General features: G+C 49.2%; 7 protein-coding genes across 7 annotated transcripts; 3 read left to right on the top strand and 4 right to left on the bottom strand.

Annotated features, from left to right (window-relative positions):
• Positions 1–410: 410 nt before the first annotated feature.
• UA08_04148 (hypothetical protein) lies at positions 411–2,273 on the bottom strand (the record flags this gene model as incomplete). Its single annotated transcript, XM_020266439.1, has 4 exons — positions 411–1,096; positions 1,202–1,460; positions 1,498–1,997; positions 2,036–2,273. 4 exons carry the CDS (start codon positions 2,271–2,273, stop codon positions 411–413), a joined length of 1,683 nt encoding a protein of 560 aa, XP_020120764.1.
• Positions 2,274–3,900: 1,627 nt separating this feature from the next.
• Positions 3,901–5,409, bottom strand: UA08_04147 (hypothetical protein; the record flags this gene model as incomplete). The annotated part of the gene is made up of 2 exons (XM_020266438.1): positions 3,901–4,827; positions 4,900–5,409. The coding sequence occupies 2 exons, from the start codon at positions 5,407–5,409 to the stop codon at positions 3,901–3,903; spliced, it is 1,437 nt and encodes a 478-aa protein (XP_020120623.1).
• Positions 5,410–6,127: 718 nt separating this feature from the next.
• UA08_04146 (hypothetical protein) lies at positions 6,128–8,148 on the bottom strand (the record flags this gene model as incomplete). Its single annotated transcript, XM_020266437.1, has 2 exons — positions 6,128–6,340; positions 6,400–8,148. 2 exons carry the CDS (start codon positions 8,146–8,148, stop codon positions 6,128–6,130), a joined length of 1,962 nt encoding a protein of 653 aa, XP_020120621.1.
• Positions 8,149–10,030: 1,882 nt separating this feature from the next.
• Positions 10,031–13,218, top strand: UA08_04145 (hypothetical protein; the record flags this gene model as incomplete). The annotated part of the gene is made up of 3 exons (XM_020266436.1): positions 10,031–10,946; positions 11,017–11,114; positions 11,209–13,218. The coding sequence occupies 3 exons, from the start codon at positions 10,031–10,033 to the stop codon at positions 13,216–13,218; spliced, it is 3,024 nt and encodes a 1,007-aa protein (XP_020120619.1).
• Positions 13,219–13,900: 682 nt separating this feature from the next.
• Positions 13,901–14,528, top strand: UA08_04144 (Mediator of RNA polymerase II transcription subunit 10; the record flags this gene model as incomplete). Its single annotated transcript, XM_020266435.1, has 3 exons — positions 13,901–13,931; positions 14,004–14,100; positions 14,180–14,528. 3 exons carry the CDS (start codon positions 13,901–13,903, stop codon positions 14,526–14,528), a joined length of 477 nt encoding a protein of 158 aa, XP_020120604.1.
• Positions 14,529–15,373: 845 nt separating this feature from the next.
• UA08_04143 (hypothetical protein) lies at positions 15,374–19,643 on the top strand (the record flags this gene model as incomplete). The annotated part of the gene is made up of 8 exons (XM_020266434.1): positions 15,374–15,666; positions 15,727–16,432; positions 16,722–16,757; positions 17,155–18,155; positions 18,219–18,288; positions 18,338–18,426; positions 18,482–18,666; positions 18,721–19,643. The coding sequence occupies 8 exons, from the start codon at positions 15,374–15,376 to the stop codon at positions 19,641–19,643; spliced, it is 3,303 nt and encodes a 1,100-aa protein (XP_020120603.1).
• Positions 19,644–19,862: 219 nt separating this feature from the next.
• On the bottom strand, positions 19,863–20,651 carry UA08_04142 (hypothetical protein; the record flags this gene model as incomplete). The annotated part of the gene is made up of 5 exons (XM_020266433.1): positions 19,863–19,872; positions 19,971–20,149; positions 20,234–20,373; positions 20,464–20,501; positions 20,566–20,651. The coding sequence occupies 5 exons, from the start codon at positions 20,649–20,651 to the stop codon at positions 19,863–19,865; spliced, it is 453 nt and encodes a 150-aa protein (XP_020120602.1).
• Positions 20,652–21,010: the final 359 nt, after the last annotated feature.

Below are 21,010 nucleotides of genomic sequence, written 5' to 3'. Positions count from 1 at the left end.
GCAGCATTGGTATCGGAGTTGTTCCGAGTCGATTTTAACCGAGCTTGTCTTCTCTTTGTTTCTACTTGGCCAATTGATGCTAAGACTGTTCAATTTATGATTTTCGAGTTGTCAGTGTGTACTCGTTGTTGAGTGTGCCTATTTCTTGGATCACAAGGTCTAGCGCGCGCTGCGCACAGAATCCATGTGTTTGTGTCTAAAAGTATAAATATTACCTCATAACAAGGGCCATCACAATGAAATAGCGGGAGATATACTTCGTAAGTCAAGACGTGAGCAGATATCATAGTGTCTCTAATTCTATAATGTAAGGCAACTGTCCTTAATCTAGTACTTTATTACTAGTACCTTCTAAACACGTTTATTTACGTACGATAAGATACCAATAGTATTTACATACCGCCATACCGTCATGTTGCGGCCCATATATCATTGGGGATAGTATCTTCCCATCTGCTTTCTGTCAGCACTGTGACATTCGACCCATCGGCATCCATTTGCATGATCATCGGGTACGGCTGCTGGTTGTTGTCGTAAATCGCGGCCTCGTCCTGAGATCCAAACATGCCCGAGGCCCAATTGATCTTTCCACCATGGGTCCATGTGGCGTGAGCGTCGTTGCACGCCAACGTGGCCAACCTTTTGAGGTCACTGCCATCGATATTCATCATCATTATGTCGTACTTGTCGTCCAACGGACCGGAAACGGGCACGCTGTCGCGTCGTGTAAAGACAAGGCGGTTTGAGCCATCTGGTGCAAACATAGGCGTGTTATCCCAGGAAGTAGTCAGTGTAATAACTTCACCCGTTGTCAGATCCATGCGCCCTAGTCCCAACGGCGTCACCAACTCAGTTGTATAATCGAACTCTCGCCAAACCAGCCACCGGCCATCGGGAGAGATGGTAGGGAAATCAGCGTTGGTGCTGCCGTTGGTTATCTGCTGCGTCCACGACCCATTAGCCGACGCCAGATATACCCAACCAGGATTTTCGTAACGATACTCGAACCAGTCGCCCAAACCCGCAGCCAGTATCTCCCCATCACCACGCCACGACCCCTGGAAGGTGCCATTAGTGTTGGACGAGTTGGTCAGGGCTGGGAATCATGATCCGGCAAAGATTTCACTTGCTTTTGTGCCGTCGTGATTCATGGTGACGAGCGAGGAGTTCGCAGTCTGCTGCGACGTGTACACCACTTTACCTTTCTGAGACATTTGAGGGAACACGTCCGTGAAGCGGTACTCCCAATCATCATTCCAGCTGTCCAGCTTTTTGTCAATACTACGAACAGGGTCCCACTCAACGTGCTCGTAGACTATCTTGCTACCATCAGGCGACCAAGACGGTGAGCGATAGTAGCCAACCAGGGATGGGTTGGGGTACTTGGCACTGGCGGTGCTTTGCGGGTTGGCAGACGTGTAGTTGATAGAGCCCGGGTAGGTCTCATTTGTCAGCAGGCTCTTTACCAGGTAGCCTATAGTGTTATCATCTATGTACTGGGGGAAGGGTTTGATGCCACCAGAATCGGCCGATTCGAGCACAATGCGGTCCGTTCCCGTTGAAGTCCACCGAGATGATAGCTGTGTTGACATCATAGAATTGGGGCTCGGCTACGCGCGCATAGTATGTTAACTCTGTGGGAATCTCGTAAAAGAAAATGCGGCTGCCATTGGGTGAGAACTTGGGCGAGCCTAAACAGTAGCCCGTCCTGTTCGCAACGAGGTGGAAGTCACTGCCATTGGGTCGGATGGCGTAAATGGACAGCTCCTGCGTATGTTCCCAGCCACTAATATTGTTATGACCACGCCAGGGTGTGTTGCAATCCGACGAGAAAACCACCCACTCACCATCCGGCGACCATGCTGGACGGAAATGGCCATCAGGAAGAGTCCAGTTGCCGGCGACCTCGGTCGAGTTTGTGACATTCCATAGTGTACCCGTCTCCAAGTCCTTGATCCAGATATTGCTCTTATGTTTGTTGAGGGTGCTAGAAAATGCTACGAGACTACCGTTAGGCGAGATGGAGCCGGCATACTCAACAGAGGGGTGGCTGAAATGGCTTGCAATTCGGTGCCATTGGGTCGGACTCGATACAAATCCGACTGCCCATCGCCGGCGCGTTCACTAGTACAGACAATCCAACTACCCTTTGGCGACCACTGCGCGTGATATTCAAATGTACTCTCGTTAGCGAGGAGTAGACGTGAGTTAGACCCGTCCGCATTGGCGACATAGAGTTTCGAGATGCCCGGCGCAATACGGTTCATCAGCATGACCCCTTCTTCCCCTCAACGGGCAACCCGCGGGGTGCAAAACCCGAGGAACTCTCAGTAGAGCGTGCTTTTGAGGCATACGGGCACCTTGCGGCCACGGAAGTCTCGTCGGACTGTGATTTTGAGGCATATGGACAAGTCGCTGCTCTGATATCGATACAAAAATTATCTAGAATCCCCTCTATACATGGCTGTAGGCGTACTTAAAGCTTTCTCATTGAAAAATGTCCTGCTATACCTGTGAAATAATCGGGTCTCGACCACAAAATCGGCCGAGCCAAGGTGTCCGCTGTCCAGTGTCCACCAACCAGCCAAGATCCCGGTAATCTCAATGGAAGATAATCAAAATATAGATACGGACACCTGATAGGCTCACCGGCAAGTGGGAACGGTAGGTTGCGGGATGCCCCACCACAAGTGGGGGTAGCACGAATCAGAACTTCAGGAGGCCGATGATCTTGGCACGTAGAGGACGGGAGCATCAGGCGCTGTTATAACAAGGTCTTCAAGTGAAGAATACTACTCCGCACGTTTTAGCTTCAAACCAGCTTGTTTGTAAGCTAGAAGAGTGTATTTCTCTACTAGCATCAACATATTCATATCAGTGAGTACGGAATACTACATATAGCATCTTTTCTACTTGCTAGCTCTCCTACTCTCACTTTCTAATATTTAGATTAGCATAGCTTAGCATGCATTCATATTATGGCATGAACTATGTATGTAGTATGAAGTAGTCACAGACCCACAGCTTAAAAAGGGTGACGATGAATTCTTCCAAGGTTTATGACAGAATGCTCAGTACTGCCGGCCGATGCTATTCGGCCGAGCACAATAGATGTATACAATTGAGTTAATAAACAGCTTTTCTGTTCTGTTCCATTCTGTAATCTGCCAATTGCCCATTGTCACATCAAAATTTAGTAATAAATCAAGACAGATGTAGACTTTATTATCGTCATTAATTTTTCTAGTGCTAAACACACACGATCATCAACGATAGCAGTCACGAAAATGACAAGTTAGCTCTCTCAATGCTTTGTCAAAATGACTATCCCAGGTTCTGTCTATAGTCGAGCTATGTTTCTCACATAAATCATGAATCGAAATCGTGTGTTGACTGATGTAGTCATCTTGAAGAGAACAGAGTATTGTTGACTAGGTAGTCATGAAAGTCATGCAACTGGAATCTTTCATGCTGTTGATATCTTTAAGCCCAAACAAGGACTGTTGCAAGTATTCAAGTACTTGGTTAGTAGCACTCTAGATTATCTAGGGCACGTGTCGCAAAACTCCAACTCTGCCGCAAGTTGAGTTTCTGTATGACCGAATCTATCAGTCTTTGTGGATTTGTAGGATAATTGCGAGAGATTTAAGTTTTTCTTGAATTTCATAGACATGGTTAAGTAAGCAAGCCACTATCTGGCAACACTAGTTGAGGCATAACTATCAAATTCCTAACAATAGGGACAGAAATAACATTCCTTTTGAATTGGGTTACACTAGTACGAACTTTATGACTGATTCAATCAACAAGATAAGATTAAACAATTCAATGTGCACATAAAACATGCCTTTGCCTTTGAATACCAGAATTCATTTCCAGACAGCCAGCTATAAATTGGTCCTAAACATGGAAGCTAACAGCACCGGAATCTGTTTTCAGAAGAACCTCCATATCACCACGGCTGCCCCACCATTCATGCGCTTTATCTTCATCGTCATTAGGACGCTTGAACCCCTTCGTATACCTATGATTACTTTCCGTGATCTCAAGGCCCCTACCTCCAAGCGCAACTGGGCCCCAGTTGTACAAGGCCGTGAGATTACCTGCCCAGGAACGCGGGTAGCTGATCTGGAGGTTCCCGGATTCACTAATGTGCGAAGATGTAGCCGAGTATGAAGAAAAAACATCTTCAGTAATATTATAAGAGGCCTTCTCTTCCTCCGAAGAGTTGGTAAAGAGTGGCTCACCCAATGCAATTGCCTGAGTACCGCTGAGCGTCTTAGTCACAATGGAAGTACCATCAGTGATGGCGTCAACAGCATCGTCACCAAGAGGGACCACAGGAAGAAGAGATGCCGAGATATCGCCCGAATGCGTTTCTAGGTAAACGGAGGAAGAGAAAATGATTCTGCCATTTATAGAACCACTCCTGGTAGAAATGACCACTTCGTACGGCCGATATGGGATCTGGGTCTCGGTCCGCATGATACTAGCCACGCCTACATTCTCCAGGTTTTCGAAATCCGCGGGAAGGGTGTCGAGTCGCTCAATGTCACCGTTGTCGTAAGTGACTAGATAAAGTACACTCTTATGAACAAAGGCCACAGAGATGGATCCTGAATCCGTCTTCAAGAGCAGACGAGCTGGTTCATCAGGATATTCAGGGCCGGCCGGCTGCGGCGCAATGACAACATTGATATTACCCGATGTAGTCTTGAGAGCTAGGAGGTCAAATAGAGGGAATTGACCGGAAATATCGTGTGAATAATAATTGCGAATAATCTGTCTTGGAGTAGAGAAATCTTCAAAGTCGGAGAAGTGTTCGCCCTGAACAAGCAAACAAGGTCAGCATCTATCTCTCCTTTCTCCTTGATTTGGATGAATTTGTTTTGTACTTACTCTTTTATGCCGCAGACACATCTTGACCATCAGAAATGAGAATAAACCAAGCAGCAAAAAAGTCTTGATAAAGAACGCGATGCGTCTGCGTACACGACGCTTCTTGTCGCACTTCATTGATGCTCGACGACCACGACGACGACAACATCGACGACGGCCAAAGCAACCGCGTCGAGAGCACTTACTGCCCCCTTCATCCGCCTGCTCGGCCGCATCTTGATCATGGTAAGCGCCTTTGGTCAGAAGAGCAGCCGTCTCATAGTGAGAGGTCTCGGGCTTATATTCAGGTAACGTCTCGGTATCCGACATGACTTCGGCCGCTTCATCATATTTAAAATCACGCTTGCCATCGTGAGTTTGAGCTTGCTGTGCTTGATCAGAGCCAGATAGGGTCACCGAGTCCGAATCCGAGTTCTCGTAAACGACGTGCTCAAATGAGCCCTGCGGAGAGGAGGATCTCTCACGATCGTTGTCGCTCATGAGCGCATTTGGTTGTTCTGCATTCGCCATTATCATTGTTCTGTTCAATGAATGGCGATATTGCGAAGCAAACATATATATATATATATATATATAAGCAGTATGGATGGTAAACACTAAACCCCCATTCACTGATGATCGAGTATAATATTCCCTCTCAACGAAGTTAGGCAGCGAGATTCCAGCATAAATTACTGTACATACACAATACGAGGGATTACGGATTTGATGAGCCAAGAGCCTCAGCCGTCCTTAGGCAACACATTTTTGGTGTCTGCTGGTTGGCCTGCACGGTAATGTCGGGCCGCGCTGATCCGAATGGATCGTAGGTATGTGCATAATATTGGACTAATTATCTGTGCTATCTACATATCTTGATTCGTTCGTTCTTTCAGTCTGCCAATAAGTAGCCAACAAAAAATGATATCATATGAAATAAACGGGCAGTGGGGGAATCGTTAACAAAACGTCATACATATTAGGATTGGTCTGTGCAAAGAAACCCCTTTGATAATGACGGTGGTCATAGTGGTGTCAGCGAAGAGGAACTCCATCGCTAATGACAAATGACTAATGACAATTCCAACAACAATAGAGCAACATTGGAAAAGTGTGGGGGAGTGGGTAGGAGGAGAAATACGGAACGCTGTACAAGATGATCCGATGCCATGCTTCAAATGCTCTTCTCGCAAATATAGTCAAGTCGGTCGGGGAGAAAAAAAAATCACATGATTCTTGTTAGATTGAGCTAGGCGTAGCCCAAATTCGTTAGAATCGCATTGCCCTCGTTCCTGGGCAGTTCAGATTGGCTCAATGCTCGTACTTGGGAGCCGCGTCGCAGTCGTCCCAAGCCCTGCTTGACCTTCCACACTTCAGGCTTGCCGAGAATGAAAACGTATCTCTTGCCTTCTGCATCGCGCACGCTGAAACGGACGATCTGTAGGCCTCGCAATTCGACCATCTGAAAATGGGATATGCGTTAGCAACTGCTTTCTTTTCAAGAAACTACAGGCATCATACCTCAACCGACTTCAAAGTCCACGCTTTCACATCCCATTCTCTCTGTGCAATACCACGCACATCATCATCAATAAACAATCCTTCCGTCGTAATTTTCAGGATTAGTCCATCAGTAACGGTGCCTTTCCCAGAAACAAGTTGTGCTATTGGAGTCTTCTGGAAAGCATTGTTGAAGAGATATACTCCAGAGATAATGACTTTGTCTGGATCCTTTGTCGTATACGGTCCACGATGAGATGGTGGAGGCGTTGTTCGTGCCGTCGATTGTGATGGAGCATATGAAGATTCGGAGTAGACAGAGGGTGATGATGTTCCTCCATATGGTCGGCGAGGCCTATCATACGGCCGGAAAGAATAGGCGTCGTCTTCTTCTGCAGTCCTTGTTGAGGGCGGCGGTGGCTTTCTCGGAGAGGGAGTTCGTGGTGGAGCAGCTGATGGAGCCGACGCAGCAGTATGAGCTGGAGCACTCTGTTTGGCTTTTGCGGCAGCCTCTTTGGCAGCAGCGAACTTTTTGGCCGCTGCTTCTTTGGCCGCTGCAAAACGAGCAGCAGCCTCTTTCTTTGCAGCCTCCTTAGCAGCAGCCTCTTTTTCCGCAGCCTGCTTTTTCTCTCTCTCCTCCTGTTCAGCTGCTTCTTTTCGGACCCTCTCTTCCCGCTCTGCTTGCTCCCTTCTAGCTTTCTCCTCTCTTTCCGCAGCTTCTCGCTCTGCCCGTTCTCTAACCTCCTTTTCAGCGGCGGCTTTAGCAGCAGCAGCTTCTTTTTCCAGCTCCTCTTTGCGCCTTCTCAGTTCTTCCTCCATGGCTTCGCGTTCCTTTTGTCTCCTTCTCTCGGCCTCTTCGGCTTCCCTCTTCTTTCTATAAGCTTCCATCTTTCGCCGAATTTCTTCTTTCCGCCTAGTCTCCTCACGGGCCTTTTCCCATTCAGCTTCTTTTCGCCTGGTCTCTTCACGGGCTTTTGCCCACTCGGCTTCTTCTTTCCGCCTGGCCTCTTCGCGGGCTTTCTCTCGTTCCGCTTCTTCTTTCCGCCTGGCCTCTTCACGGGCTTTCTCCCGTTCTGCTTCCTCTCTTTGCCTGGCCTCTTCACGGGCCTTTTCCCGTTCCGCTTCTGCCTTCTTAGGGTCATCATTCGGAGTGCTGCCTTTAGCATTTTTTTCGGTGTTGTTATTGGTATTGGGTTGAGCGTTATGATTATTGTACGGGGGCGGCTGTGATGCGCCTCCGTGATTGTAGTGGCCTCCGCTGTTGAAGTGAGAGTTTGGCGGTGGCCCTCCGTTTGGTGTTGGTCCTCCGTTCTGGTAGGGACCGCCTTGGTTTTGATATGCGCCGTATTGATAGCCACCACCAAACGCTGCTCCTCCGGGTCGGGGCCTGTTCGCTGAGCTGCCATTTGCACCTCCATCATTCTGCATGGTCCCAAAGTACCAGCCCGCAAATCCAACTGCGAGAACCAGAACAATGACCCCCATTCCTCCAGTTGCGTTGGTTGTTGCGACCCAGGTTTTGACTGTGGGCTGGATTAAAGTCCATACCGCGACTATCAATAGCGTAGAGAGCGACCCTGCGATGAAGCTGTTGCGGTGGCATTGTAAGGATGGGAGGTACAGAAATCCCGAACCGGCGGAATGGGGCGGAATAATAAAAATGTCATATGGACCGTCGGGCAAGTCAGTTGATTTCCGATACTTCGGAGTCCCTTCTGTGGTGTTTGGGTTGGCGCCATGCGGCGGCGGCGGAGGCGGAGGACCGTCCATTGCTGCGCGCTGTCGTTATGGCTTGAATGGTTGTCCAATGCGTCGTGATAAATGTGTATATATATTTCTCTCCTTTACGGTCCTCTCGAACCCCACTCTCACGGAGGTGGCTTCCTTCCCTTTTTTTTTTTTTTTTTTTTTCTTTTTGACCGTGAAAGTTATCTGGAGAAACAAGTGTGCAAAGTTTGACGGCGAAAAACAAGTGCTGTTGACTTCATATTCACTGCGACATCGGCTGGCACTGGGGCGGTTGGCCCATCAGTGCATTGGGCGTCGTTGCCTCGTAGAGGGGATATCGTTCATAGACTGATGGTGGCACAGGAATTGTTCTCCGAGACTGGAATGTGGGAGTCTTTATTGTAAGCGGGTTGGCCAGAGTAACTTTATCGGGAGGTATTTAGTGGCTTGCTGACAATGCACCGGAAGGGAGAATTGCTTTTGACGGAAACTTGCAAATCACGGCTGTTGGCACGCAGAAGAGCGTACCAAGGTGAGGCGAGGTTGAGGTTGAGGTTGCGGAGGAAGTTGAGTTGAGGGAGTGGCGGATGGGGAAGGAGCAAGAGGGAAGGAGGCCCCTCTAGCTTGTCTTTGTCTTTGCCCTTATTTTTTTTTTTCCCTTTTTCGTCTCCCACAGCACGGCCTGCCTTTATTCACCTCAGAGCCGCGGACGTGAAATTATTATTATTTAGCTAGTTTCCTTGATATTAAATATCCGGTCGCCTTCTGGGACCCTGGAGTTACGTTAGATTTTAACTCATGCAAATTCGGATGTCTAAGTCATTGGCATGCGCAGTGATATATTTTGCCAGGAGATTTTTGGTTGTCCAATGTCTACGCCAGACAACTCAATAATGCTAGCTTCGCTTCGACATCTTCGACGACTCGACTCGATGACAAGTTGTTTGATTGATGGATGCTACTCTCGCTGCTGTTCTTCTCGGAAAAGGAGTTGTTTGTTTTGGTTTTCCTGTTTTGCGATGGCGGCTTTTGCGATGGACCAACCAGCGCCCAGTCACGCTCGTCGTCTCGTACTCTGTATGTACGATAACCACCAGCCTACGTGGCCATACCAGCGTGCAAGTTGCTCGATACCGTGCATATCACATCGGGCAGTCCAATCATGCAGTTCGCCAGGCTTGTCAGCAGCAAAACAGTGAGCATGGAATCATATCCGGCGGTCACCCTGACAACGCCGCCGTCCCGGCCCGCTCCCGTCGAACCGCTCGTGGCTTGACTGACTCGCTCGCTATGTGGCTGTTGAATGTTCAGACAGATGCCAGCAGGAAAGGAATCCTGGGGCAATGCCAAATGCATCCTGACTTCGCACCTCACGCGCTCTCCCAGGCTGTGTGACCCGTGCAGGCGTCACATGACGGGAGCAATGGATGGCTCAGTCCGGCGATGGCTCCTAGCTAAGTAGTTAGCCAAAGAGTCGAAGACCGTAGTAACAGCACACGTCGATCGTACTACTGTAGGTGTTCATGGCTGGTTGGTAGTTTGGTAGGTAGGTACTAGTTAAGAGACTGTAGAGTGTAGGCAGACACACACCGATGATGATTGGACGGCCTCGGCGGTGAGGACTGGACAAACCAAGCCCGCCGCCCGTCACGTTGCTCGCCCAAGGCTGACTGACGCTGGCATCACAAGCAGTGCAGGAGCTTCTCTTGCTTCCCTCCTGCTGCTCAAGGAAAATAACTCTTTTCCCCAGCTCAAGCCTGCGCTTCTTCTTCTCCAGATTCTCCTCAGAAACGCCTACGGAGTACTGCCTACCTGTTCTCGCAGCGGGTCCCCCCTCTATGCTGTTGGCCGTAATCGCTGGGACCTGCAGTTCCTCTTCCCCCTTCCCCTTCCCCAAGGGCTGAGGGCAACCAACCCGTTCGATATGGCCTCTTACCATGCACAAGTACATTCTCAATCTGCCCCGCAAGCCTTCCCTCCCCGTCAAGGAGCCTCCGTCAGCCACGCCGTCCCAATGGCTTCCTCCGCGCCAGCTGGCACCTTTGTGCCTGGCACCAAGGTCCAGGTAGGCAACCACCGAGTGGTCATTGAGAAGTATTTGTCCGAAGGAGGATTCGCACATGTATATGTGGTCAAACTTCCACAGCCTGTTGACGGCTCAGACACTGGCGTTCTGAAGCGAGTGGCCGTCCCCGATAAGACAGCGCTGGCCGGTATGCGCACCGAAGTCGAAACCATGAAGAAATTAAAGGGCCACCGGCACATCGTCACTTACATTGATTCTCATGCATCGCAACTGAAAGGGGGCGGGTACGAAGTCTTTCTGCTCATGGAAAACTGCCAGGGGGGAGGACTGATTGACTTCATGAACACTCGCTTGCAGCATCGGCTAACCGAACCGGAGATTCTGAAGATCTTCTCTGATGTCTCGGAGGGTGTTGCTTGCATGCACTACCTGAAGCCACCGCTACTACACAGAGACTTGAAAGTCGAAAATGTCCTCATATCGCTGTCGGGCAAGTCTCCGCTGTACAAACTGTGTGACTTTGGTTCTACTGCACCTCCCCGCCCGGCCGCCACGTCTGCCGCAGAGGGCAGATTGATTGAGGATGATATCCAACGGCACACGACAATGCAGTATCGCAGTCCCGAGATGATAGATGTCTACCGAAAGCAGCCTATTGATGAGAAAAGCGACATCTGGGCCCTCGGGGTTCTACTATATAAGCTCTGCTATTATACAACTCCATTCGAAGATGTGGGCCATATGGCTATTCTCAACGCTAGCTACAAGTTTCCGTCATATCCTACCTTTTCCGATCGGCTCAAAAGACTCATTGGTAGGTTCAAGTCTCACAACTGATTATTTCCTTTTCTTTCTTGGCAAGTGGACTAACGGACCATGTCTAGCTTCAATGTTGCAAGAAAACCCTCAAAACCGACCTACGATATATGGGGTCCTCAAGGAGGTTTGCCTTATGCAAGGCAAAGAGGTTCCAATTCGAGATGTGAGTTTAGATCCCTGTAGAACGCTGCATTGTGTTCTCGTATTCTGACGTCTTTTCCCCCCTAACTTTGCAGATCTATGAGCATCGAACACAGTCCGAAGCCCGCCGTAATCAAGAGTTACCACCGCCACCATCTGAAGTACCACGTATTGGTGCTGTTTTCTCGCCTCCTTTGCAAGAGACTAAGATCGTACCTGAAATAGCCCCCATGCGAAGGGGGCGCCCGTCAAAACCCTCATCGCAACAAAACTCTGCGCACCCCAGTCCTTCGCCATATCGTGGACCTTCTTCCAGTGACCCATTTGCCGCTCTTGATGGAAGTAAAAGGAAGAGCCAAAGCGCGGATGAACTAGCATCCCGGTTTCCCACCCTTGACCAATTCTCCTTGCTGCATGAAAAAGGCGGGAAGTTTGAATTTGAACCTACTGTCTCCGAAAAGAAACCCGACACGGAAGACCTTTCACAACGGTTTACAAATGCGTTGGCTGATGATGCTTTTGCAAAGCCCGCTTCTCCCTACCTACCAGCAAAGGAAGAGGTCGGAAGCCGCTCAGCTATTCCTACTCCTGCGGTTGAGCAAGGACTAAAAAGGTCTCCCTCTCAAAAAGGGGAACGCGAACGGACTCAGCCATCGTCACAAACAACAAACGCTTCCCAGCGACCGCAGATGGTATCGACCGGTACTATGACAGATGTATCACCGCCTTCCAGTTCAGAAACTCGGCCATCTTCTAGTCGCCCAATATACAGGTTCCCAGCGCCGTCGCAAGAACGACAGCGACAGCCATGGTCCGTAGAGGACGGTCGACCACCCTCAGGGTCGGGCAGTGTGCCTTCTCGGACAACAACTATTCAAGCCGTAGAGCCCAAGCCCAGGTTGTCATCTGAGGAGATCTCACGAACTCAAAGCTCTACTCGGCCATCTCTAGATATTTCGAGACCCTCGTTTCGCGAACTCGACGATGCGTTGGCGCGTCCAAGGTCGGCAAACTCTCGCATCAGGCCTTCTAGTCTTCATCTTGGAGCCAGATATGACTCACCTTCAAGGGAACCAGTTATTCGCAGCCCTGCGCTGGATCCACGTCGCAGTGAGTACGACTTCGGAGAGCCGCTCAATCATGCACGCACGGACGGAGACTATGATGTTGATGGTGCAAATATCACTTCTAATGTCGATTATCTCCGTGTACGTGAGGAAGAGGAGCTCGCTCGAAAAAAGGAAAAGCGCCTCAGCGGTGGTCCAAAACATTCCAAACGCTCCAGTTTGTCTTCTCTGGCGATATCAGGAAAGGGCTTGCTCTCCGGGCGCTTTGGTGACGCTTTCCGTCGTTTTGAACAAAACCCTTCTGACAGCAAGAGTCGGACACCTTCTCCAAGCGAAGTGGACAAGCGATTGACTCCTATTGCTGGTTCTGAGGCCACGGATGACCGAAGCGATGATGGGGGTTTCGATTCCGATCCCACAGACATTTCTCCCGAAATGCGACGGGAACTGGAACGCAGGCGACTTTCACAGGAAGAGAAACGAGTAGCCAATGCGGCGGCCGAGTATCGGCTCCAAGTTGCTGGGCGAGGTTCGGGCGGGCGAGATGGTTCCAAAGCACCTGCCATCCAAAATAAAGTCCAAACGCTTCTTCAGGAGAAGAGTAGACCTACACCAAGGACAGCATCTGGGTATGGAAAATACACAGACACCGAATCAGGTGGACCTGGACAGACATCAGAGTCAGATGACAGAGAATATACGCCTCGTTTACCTACCCGGCCCAAGCCCTCGCCGCAGGACATTAGAGGCCCTTCGTCTCTGACAAAGCTCAACACAGCTGGCGGCCCGGCTCAAACACCTGCGAAGGGAAGTCCTGTGGACACTATACCTTTGCAGCGCACATCCCAACGACCAGCAGCGCCCCCAAAGCCCAAGAAACTTCAAACTGGAGGGGGCCGAGTAGACGTTCCCCTTCCAACAGCTGATCCCACAAGCCCGTCAGGCGAAGACTGGGAGGCCAACTTCAGTCGACGATACCCAAGCCTTTCAGGGTTAGAACTCGTCGAGACGGAGATTGACGTTCCAAAGATTTCTTCCATCCGCACTAGAGAAGTATAGTCTTGAATCTTTAGCAACGTTGTTGTTCTATCTTTGCTTCTTTTTTTTTTGGATATGCCGATGACGAACACTGACTCATGGCTTTTGCATATGTACATACATGCATACATATATATCATATATCATACGCAAGAGGTACCGACTCTTCCTATACCTCCGATGCATATAGTTTTCTGCCGGCTACTGGCTAGCTTTGATTCTTTTGTTTGACGTTTACGAATTCACTGTGATGAAGAAGGTTAGAGTTTTTAGAATCGCATTCTTCTGTCCTATATAATCAACGAAATAACCAAAATCAAATCTAATCATCTTGTCAAAGTGATCATTTCATCTAAATGTACTTACTGCAATGCCAACCCAAAGTCGATCCTCAGGCCGTCAGCGTAACACTAACCACATTCGGTAAGCGCATGATCCATCCCGCGATATCGTCTTATCGTCTCAACAAGAGAGGTTCCGAGAGCGACCTGGAAATCAATTAGACTGTGAAACGATAAGGCCGACAACTCATCACCTCCATAACACCGACCAGGCCACAATGAGCAAGTTATCGGAGTTATAGCGAAGTTTTGATCGATTCCTTTTTTGCCTTGGAAGACGTCGCGGCGCAACAGCCCGAGGTACTACTGCTGCTGAACTACATACGTAATCAGTGTGACTGGCCGGCTGTCAGCAGAACAACATGGCGCCTGTGGCATTGAGTACCGTTGAGAGTGAGTCTTCTCTCTACGAGTGGAAGTGAAGTGATATTGAAAGTTATTTGGTCTACTGACGTGGTTGACTAGATGAACTCAAAGATGTCATTCAACATCTATTCGAGATTCAGTCTGCTGTTCATGGCTACCTGGGCTCCGAGACTCAGCTTGAATTAGTGCGGAAGATGTATGTGTGCAAAAAAGAAGGGAAAAAAAATACGACAAATAAGACGAAGAGCAGACAAGGCTAACAGCTGTATTTGCAGAAAAAACCTCACCCTCGCACTCAGCACCCTCTCGACAGACACAAAACCAGACCCAACAGTCACAGCCAACCCCTCCTCACCCCACCGAGACGCCAATGATCCGCCCGTAGCGAGCATCCAACTGCCCCCCGAAATCATCGACTACGTCGACGCGGCACGAAACCCAGACATTTATACGCGAGAGTTCGTCGAGCTCGTGCAGCGCGGCAACCAAGATCTCAAGGGCAAGAAAGAGGCGTTTACGAGTTTCCGGGATGTCTTGGCTATGGAAATGAGGAGTGCGATGCCTGAGTGTCGCGGCGAAGTCGACCGGGTGGTTTTGGCTACGGGGGGTGAGAATCGGGACTAGCTAGACTCTTTTCTTTGCACGGGGGCTTTTTTGAGGAGTTTTACAGGCGTATATATGTATGGTTAAGGAAAAGAGATACCTGCCAATCAGGAGTCTACGGCGTGTAACATTTGCGCCTTTTTTTTTTTTTAGTCATGTTATATCATTCCAAATTTCTATACAAATCTGAGGCACATAAAGAGAGGGGGGGATAAAGAGACGTGCCTCAGGCCGAGTCTTGGCAGCACATGATGTAACGTCTTTTGTCGTCGGGCTTTATCCAAGTTTTGCTCTCACGAGCTCTTGAACTGCGCAACTCTCCACGCTGCGGAACACCGGGCAAAATGATGTCAAGACACAAGCACTGGACAGCAGCCTCTCAGTCAAATACGACGATGTACCAGCGCCCCCGCAAATTACGCCGGAAGCAACCAACCAGATGAACGTCGTCTCCCCGCGGCCTCGCCGCCATAGGCTGCCGTCTCTAGTTTCCCGCCTGAGCGCTGCCCATGAAAGTATGAAAGGTTTCACGAGTCACCAATTGCAATGTCGCCCGCAGAGGAAACTTTGTTGTGGCCAGTGAGGCGTGTTCTCACTTGGTACCGCCTTCAGGTGGGAATCCTGGGGGGCGGCTATTCGGAACATTCAATGGGCTTCTTTTGTTGCCCGTTGTTCAGGTATAATTAGAACTCGCATTATATTCGTATTATTTTATTAGGACCCGTGTATATATTTCCAAGGCTTCGGTGCCTGTCCCACTCCACCGTCTTTTCTTGTCTTTTCGCTGTCCATCATCTCCTTTCCTTGCTACTGCTAGGAAATGCCTTTGCCCCTGCCTCTGCCTCCTGCAAATCATGCATTAAGAGATGGCGTCGTCTGCCAATAGTGCTCCCAGCAATGGCATCACCGGTGGCTATACAGGCCATAATCTGGGGCTACAGATTGCAATGGGGACGTTTACCGGCGTGGCCTGGTACAACGCAACAGAGCTCATTGTCCTCATCTTCGTGACCTTCCGCCAGTATCGCGGGCTGTACTTCTGGAGCCTGCTGGTGTCTTCGGCGCTGGGTGTCTTGCCTTATTCCGTGGGCTTTCTCATGAAGTTCTTCCAACTCACCTCGGCCACATGGCTATCCGTGACTCTTCTGACCGTGGGCTGGTATGCAATGGTGACCGGTCAGTCGATGGTGTTGTATTCAAGACTGCACCTGCTGAACAGGAATCCAAAGATTCTCCGTCCCGTGCTGTGCATGATCATTGTCAACGCTATTCTCCTGCATATACCGACTACTGTGTTGACGTACGGATCGAATTTCGCCAGCTCCAACACCCATTATGTAAATGGGTATAATGTCATGGAGAAGATCCAGATGACCGGGTTCTGTCTGCAAGAATTCATACTCTCTGGCATCTACATCTACGAAACCCTCGGTCTTCTGCGCGGGAATCCAGAGCGTGGGAGTCGCAAGATCATGTATCAGTTGCTCGTCATCAACTTGATCATCATCTTAATGGACGTCGGCCTGCTGGTGGTCGAATACATGAATTTTTACGTGGTAGAGACCACGCTGAAAGGGGCCGTCTATAGCATCAAGCTAAAGCTAGAATTCGCTGTGCTGGGACAATTGATTCGACTCGTGCGAACTCACGGCTGGAACAATAACCCCCAGCCAACCATCACCTCCGAAAGCAGCCATTCATTGGCACCAAATGCTCTCCCCGACTTTGTCGATGCCTCTCGCATCGCCTCCGATGTCACGCATCCCACTCCACGGCCGAGCAAATCCCACCAACACCCCTTGGACGACGACATGGACGCTATATCAGTAGCCATGTTCGAGCACTCGCCGCCATTGCCATACCACGAGCCGAGGCCAGAACCCACCTATCACCAGCCGAGGCGAGAGTCCACGTACCACGAAATAGTAAGGCGAGTGCCCTCTTACCACGGGATGAGTCGGGGGCCCAGCACTACGTTGTCCAGCTCTTCGTCCAGCTCTTAGAGAGGGGATAGTAGTAACCCATCAAATTCCGATCGTGCTTGGGACAGTTGATTCCGGCATACCGATTTAGTTCTTCTCTGGATAGATTTTGTCAGAGTGGGCTTGAGAAGACACCATAGAAAGGTTGAACGCATGGAGATGGCGAGCCGGATTCTTCTCTCATATTACCAGTATAAGAGAACGCCACTGCTCTGTGGGTATATAACTACAGATTTGGATGTCTGGCTACATTTCAGCACATAATCATGTATGTACATTGATATAAGCCTCACGATACTCAAACGACGTTACGAATATATATGTATATTTTTCTCATGGTCACCTACTTCTACATTGTAGGAAAGATACAGTGCGGGTAAACCCTGGACATGTATTTTCTTTTTTTTTTTTGATTGCGGGGACCCCGCATATAACCTTGGAACCTTGGAACGTTCAAATCTCCAACAACCAAGTACTGCGCCACTCTGTCTGCTGTGCTTGACGCCACGCGAGGCCATGGAGACCGGAGTTGGAATGTGGTCCCAAGGCGGAGATCAGGCCCTACCTAGGTAATCACTGCTACCCGACCTCTTCTGCTTGACTTACCAAGGTAGACATCTGTCTAGCTCCTATGAACGTGGGATCTTTTTCTACTTTATCTACAGCAAGTCAATCCATCAATGGGCAGGCATCATTTCCTGGCCTTTAGCGCCCTCGCAGCAGCCGCCGCGCCATCATGTCCGTCTACCCCGACGACTCTACATCTCCCAGACGCACCCTACCACAACTTCTTCTATTCCGACTGCAACACTGCCGTCCAAGTTGTCGTGACCAGCCCGCAGTCTGACAGCGACCTCTCTGTGACCGCTCCTCGCCTCATCGTTGCTTGGCCCGCCGGCAACAGCGGGGTTTGTACATTCTTCGAGCCTCAAAACGGCGTTAATGGCTCTCTGAGCATCGAGCTCGTCAATTCCACCATAGGCAGTCCATTGGCAGCAACTTATAGCACAGATGCAGCTTCCGGCAATGATTCGACCCCCTTCTATGGTGTCACCGGCACCATTCGCTTCAATTCTTCTGCCATTCTCACCCTCCCCATCTTGGGTAGCATACGCACGATCCGAGATTATGTCGAAGGTTCAAGTATTTTACAGCCGGAGATTCAGGACGCTATTCACGTGTCTCGCTTGTCCAATGGGGGAGCTTCCCTGCAGCGGCTTTGGCTGGATAATGTGACCTCGACGCATCTTGATTTCGCACCTGCTTCTACTTCAAATGGGTCTGTTACTATTAGTGGTAGCAGCAACAACAATAACAGCAAAACCTTGGTGTTTGAGGCTGGTGACTATGTGTTCACCGCGGAATACAATTATATGCAGTTGACGCAATTATCGCCAGGACAGGTGTTGAGCAACCAGTCCGCTGCTTTGATTCAGCAGCAATCAGACACAACGGAAGCGTTGTCTTTCTTGTCGTACTCCACAAAGCTGCTGGCTGGTGCGTGGCGGTTCTTGACGTACTTTGGTCGTGATTCCATGATCTCTGCGCTCTTGCTGCAACCGGTTCTGAGCAGAGGCAAAAACGGTGCCTTGGAGGCTGTTATTGCTGCGGTTCTGGAGCGGATTAATAGGGCAGATGGGAGTGTGTGTCATGAGGAGACCATTGGGTGAATCTGTGTCATCCCCCATGTCTCGCTTTCACCCATTGACTGACTGGCCTCTTATTCTAGTGACTATGCTACATGGCTGAATGAACAAAATGGCGTGTTTAGTACTGAGCCACAATGTAATTATGAAATGGTGAGATGAGTATCACCGGCTTTTGATAGCGTTCATTAATCGTCAACAGGTTGATTCCGATTACTTTCTTCCAATTCTAATGAACAAATACTTCGTCGAAGATCCCGTTGGCCGTGATAGAGTCGGGGCATTTCTGAAGTGCGTGTACAACTCCTCTCCTGTCTGCGGGAATATCAACTAAACTCAAAGACAGCACTTCCGCTGGAGGCTTTATTTCCAGCAATAGCGATCTGACCTACCAGGATATGGCAGTCCTAAACGCAGAACGCATCATGAGACTAGCTGCGCCATTTGCAGGAAATCAGAACCAGACTGAATCCAACCTGATCCACCTGAAGGAGGGTCAGATTGCGGGCGAATGGAGAGATAGCGCTTATGGTTAGATATTACTACTATTTTCAGCGAATGCGCTAATCTAACACACGAGTGTAGGCATTGGTGGAGGTCGCATTCCCTACGATGTGAATACGGCTTTGGTACCTGCAGCCCTTCGAGCCATCGCGTCTCTTGCTCGCAACAACTTCTTCCCCGTCCAGACACAACAGCAAGAACAATGGGACACACTGGCCGACAAATACGCTCAAGTCTGGGAGGATGAGACACTGAGATTTTTCAACGTGACCATCCCCGTATCCAAGGCTAAGCAGCTCGTAGCCTCCTACGCAAAGACAATCAACTTCACCGGACCCAACCAAACTGACACCATCGACAGTGATGTGAATTTCCACGCCCTCGCGCTCAATGGCTACAATAATCAAACGCAGGTCCTTGTCATGAACACAGACGACTGTTTCCGTCACTTCCTGCTCAATACTACCAGAGACCAGAACCAACTCACATTCTTCATGAATCAAACCGCAAACAATATCCGTCGCACATTCCCTGCTGGCCTTCTCACTGATGCCGGCATGCTCGTGTCCAATCCTGCCTATGGCCAAAACTCGGAGTATGCAGAGAACTGGGACAGTAGTGCCTACCATGGCACAGTGATTTGGTCCTGGCCCCTGGCCATGATGGCCAAGGGACTGGAGCAACAACTCGGGCGTTGCCGGGTGGGCAGTCGTTTGACACAGCAATCCATCGAATCGCGTCTTGAGCGCGATAGCAGAAATAACAGCAATGATGAAAATATTCCCGACTTTTGTCATGACTCTGTTGTGTATAGCAATGTCAAATCTGCTTATAATGTCCTCTGGGACTCAATTGAGGCTAATCAAGCACGGTTATCGCAAGAGGTTTGGTCTTGGACATATGATGAAAGCAATGATACGTTCATATCTACGCCGCTTGGAGTTATGCCTCCGCCACCGGGTATGGCGAGTCAAGTTGGTATGTTTTCACGCTTCAAATGCTAAATTTAGGTATTGTACTGATTTTTTCCCGGTGCATAGAGTCGGACATAAGGCAATTGTGGTCATTGACTTTCCTTGCTGTGACGAGGGATAAATCTCTATCCTAGATGTTGCTTACGATAATCATATATATTATAGCTTAAATATGATTAAGTAGTGCATGTATCTTAACAACAGTTAGGGTTTATCCAAGAAGTTTCCCCATTAGGATTACCTGCCGAACTAGGCAATCCTATAATCAGTGTTCAATATCATTCATTCATTATGTTTGAAAAAGGAGTAAGAGATCAAACTGTTACGATTCTCCCCGTCTCAACCTCGTACACATACCCCGAAATCGGCACATCGAGCACCAACGGACTCTCCTTCAAGAAACGAATATCATCGACAACACTCTGCTTCAAATGTGCAAAGGGCAAGAACGCAATATGATCCGCATTCTGGTTTAGCTCGGCGCTTATTTTGGCTCGGATTACGTCGTCGGTGAATGTTAGCATACCGCAGTCCGTCTGTTTTTTTGGGATTTGTTGTCAGTGCTTGGAGTTATATATTATTTAGGGCAGGACGAGAAAGAGCAAGGGAAGGGGGTGTACATGATGTAGAAGGACGATTTCTCGCGTCCCTAGTAACTGCTGGGAGATTATTATGCTGCGAAGTGCGTCGCTGGCACGACCCCCAGCATTGCGAATTACGTGCGCATCGCCTTCTTGGAGACCGAGAGTTCGGAAGACATCTATATACCGGGCATAAGGTTAAATACTCATGTGTGGCAAGGTTGATACCACAATATATATATATATGTGAAAGTACAGGAACGACATACCGATACGGGCATCCATGCACGCTACGACAGCGACTTTGCTGTACAGACGTCAATAAACCAAGATAAAACCACCCTGTACTTGGTTATTTAGTGTGGACATACCGAGCAGGAGGAAGGGGTAACTCTCCTTTGCTAAAGGTCGAGAAATATTGTGCATTCGCAGCTTCGAATTCTTGGGCGGCAGACATTCTAATAGAAGTACTAAGCAAGTACAAAGTAATAGGAACTGTTTGAATACTGAATGCCTCCAGGAGCGTTGACTAGAGCAGACGTAAGAGAAAAAAACGAGGTTTACCTAAAACTTGTCAGTTCCAGGCCTATATATACCACCATGAAAATCCCAGTTCTACAGGCCTCTTCCAACCTTCCCCTCATTCACTCATGAACTAGAACGAACTGTGCAGTGCTTAAATGGCTCAAATGGACAACTTGTTTGGGCGAAAAATGGCAGATCTCGCTGTTCACCTTCAAGAGAGCATTTTGACATTCGTGCTACTCATTGCGTGCTTGTACCGTAAATACTGCACGGATTGAAGCGCCAATCATG

The sequence above is a fragment of the Talaromyces atroroseus genome, assembly GCF_001907595.1.
Source record: "Talaromyces atroroseus strain IBT 11181 chromosome Unknown scaffold_4, whole genome shotgun sequence".
Lineage (NCBI taxonomy): Eukaryota > Fungi > Ascomycota > Eurotiomycetes > Eurotiales > Trichocomaceae > Talaromyces > Talaromyces atroroseus.
This window is presented reverse-complemented; position numbering and strand designations above follow the sequence as displayed.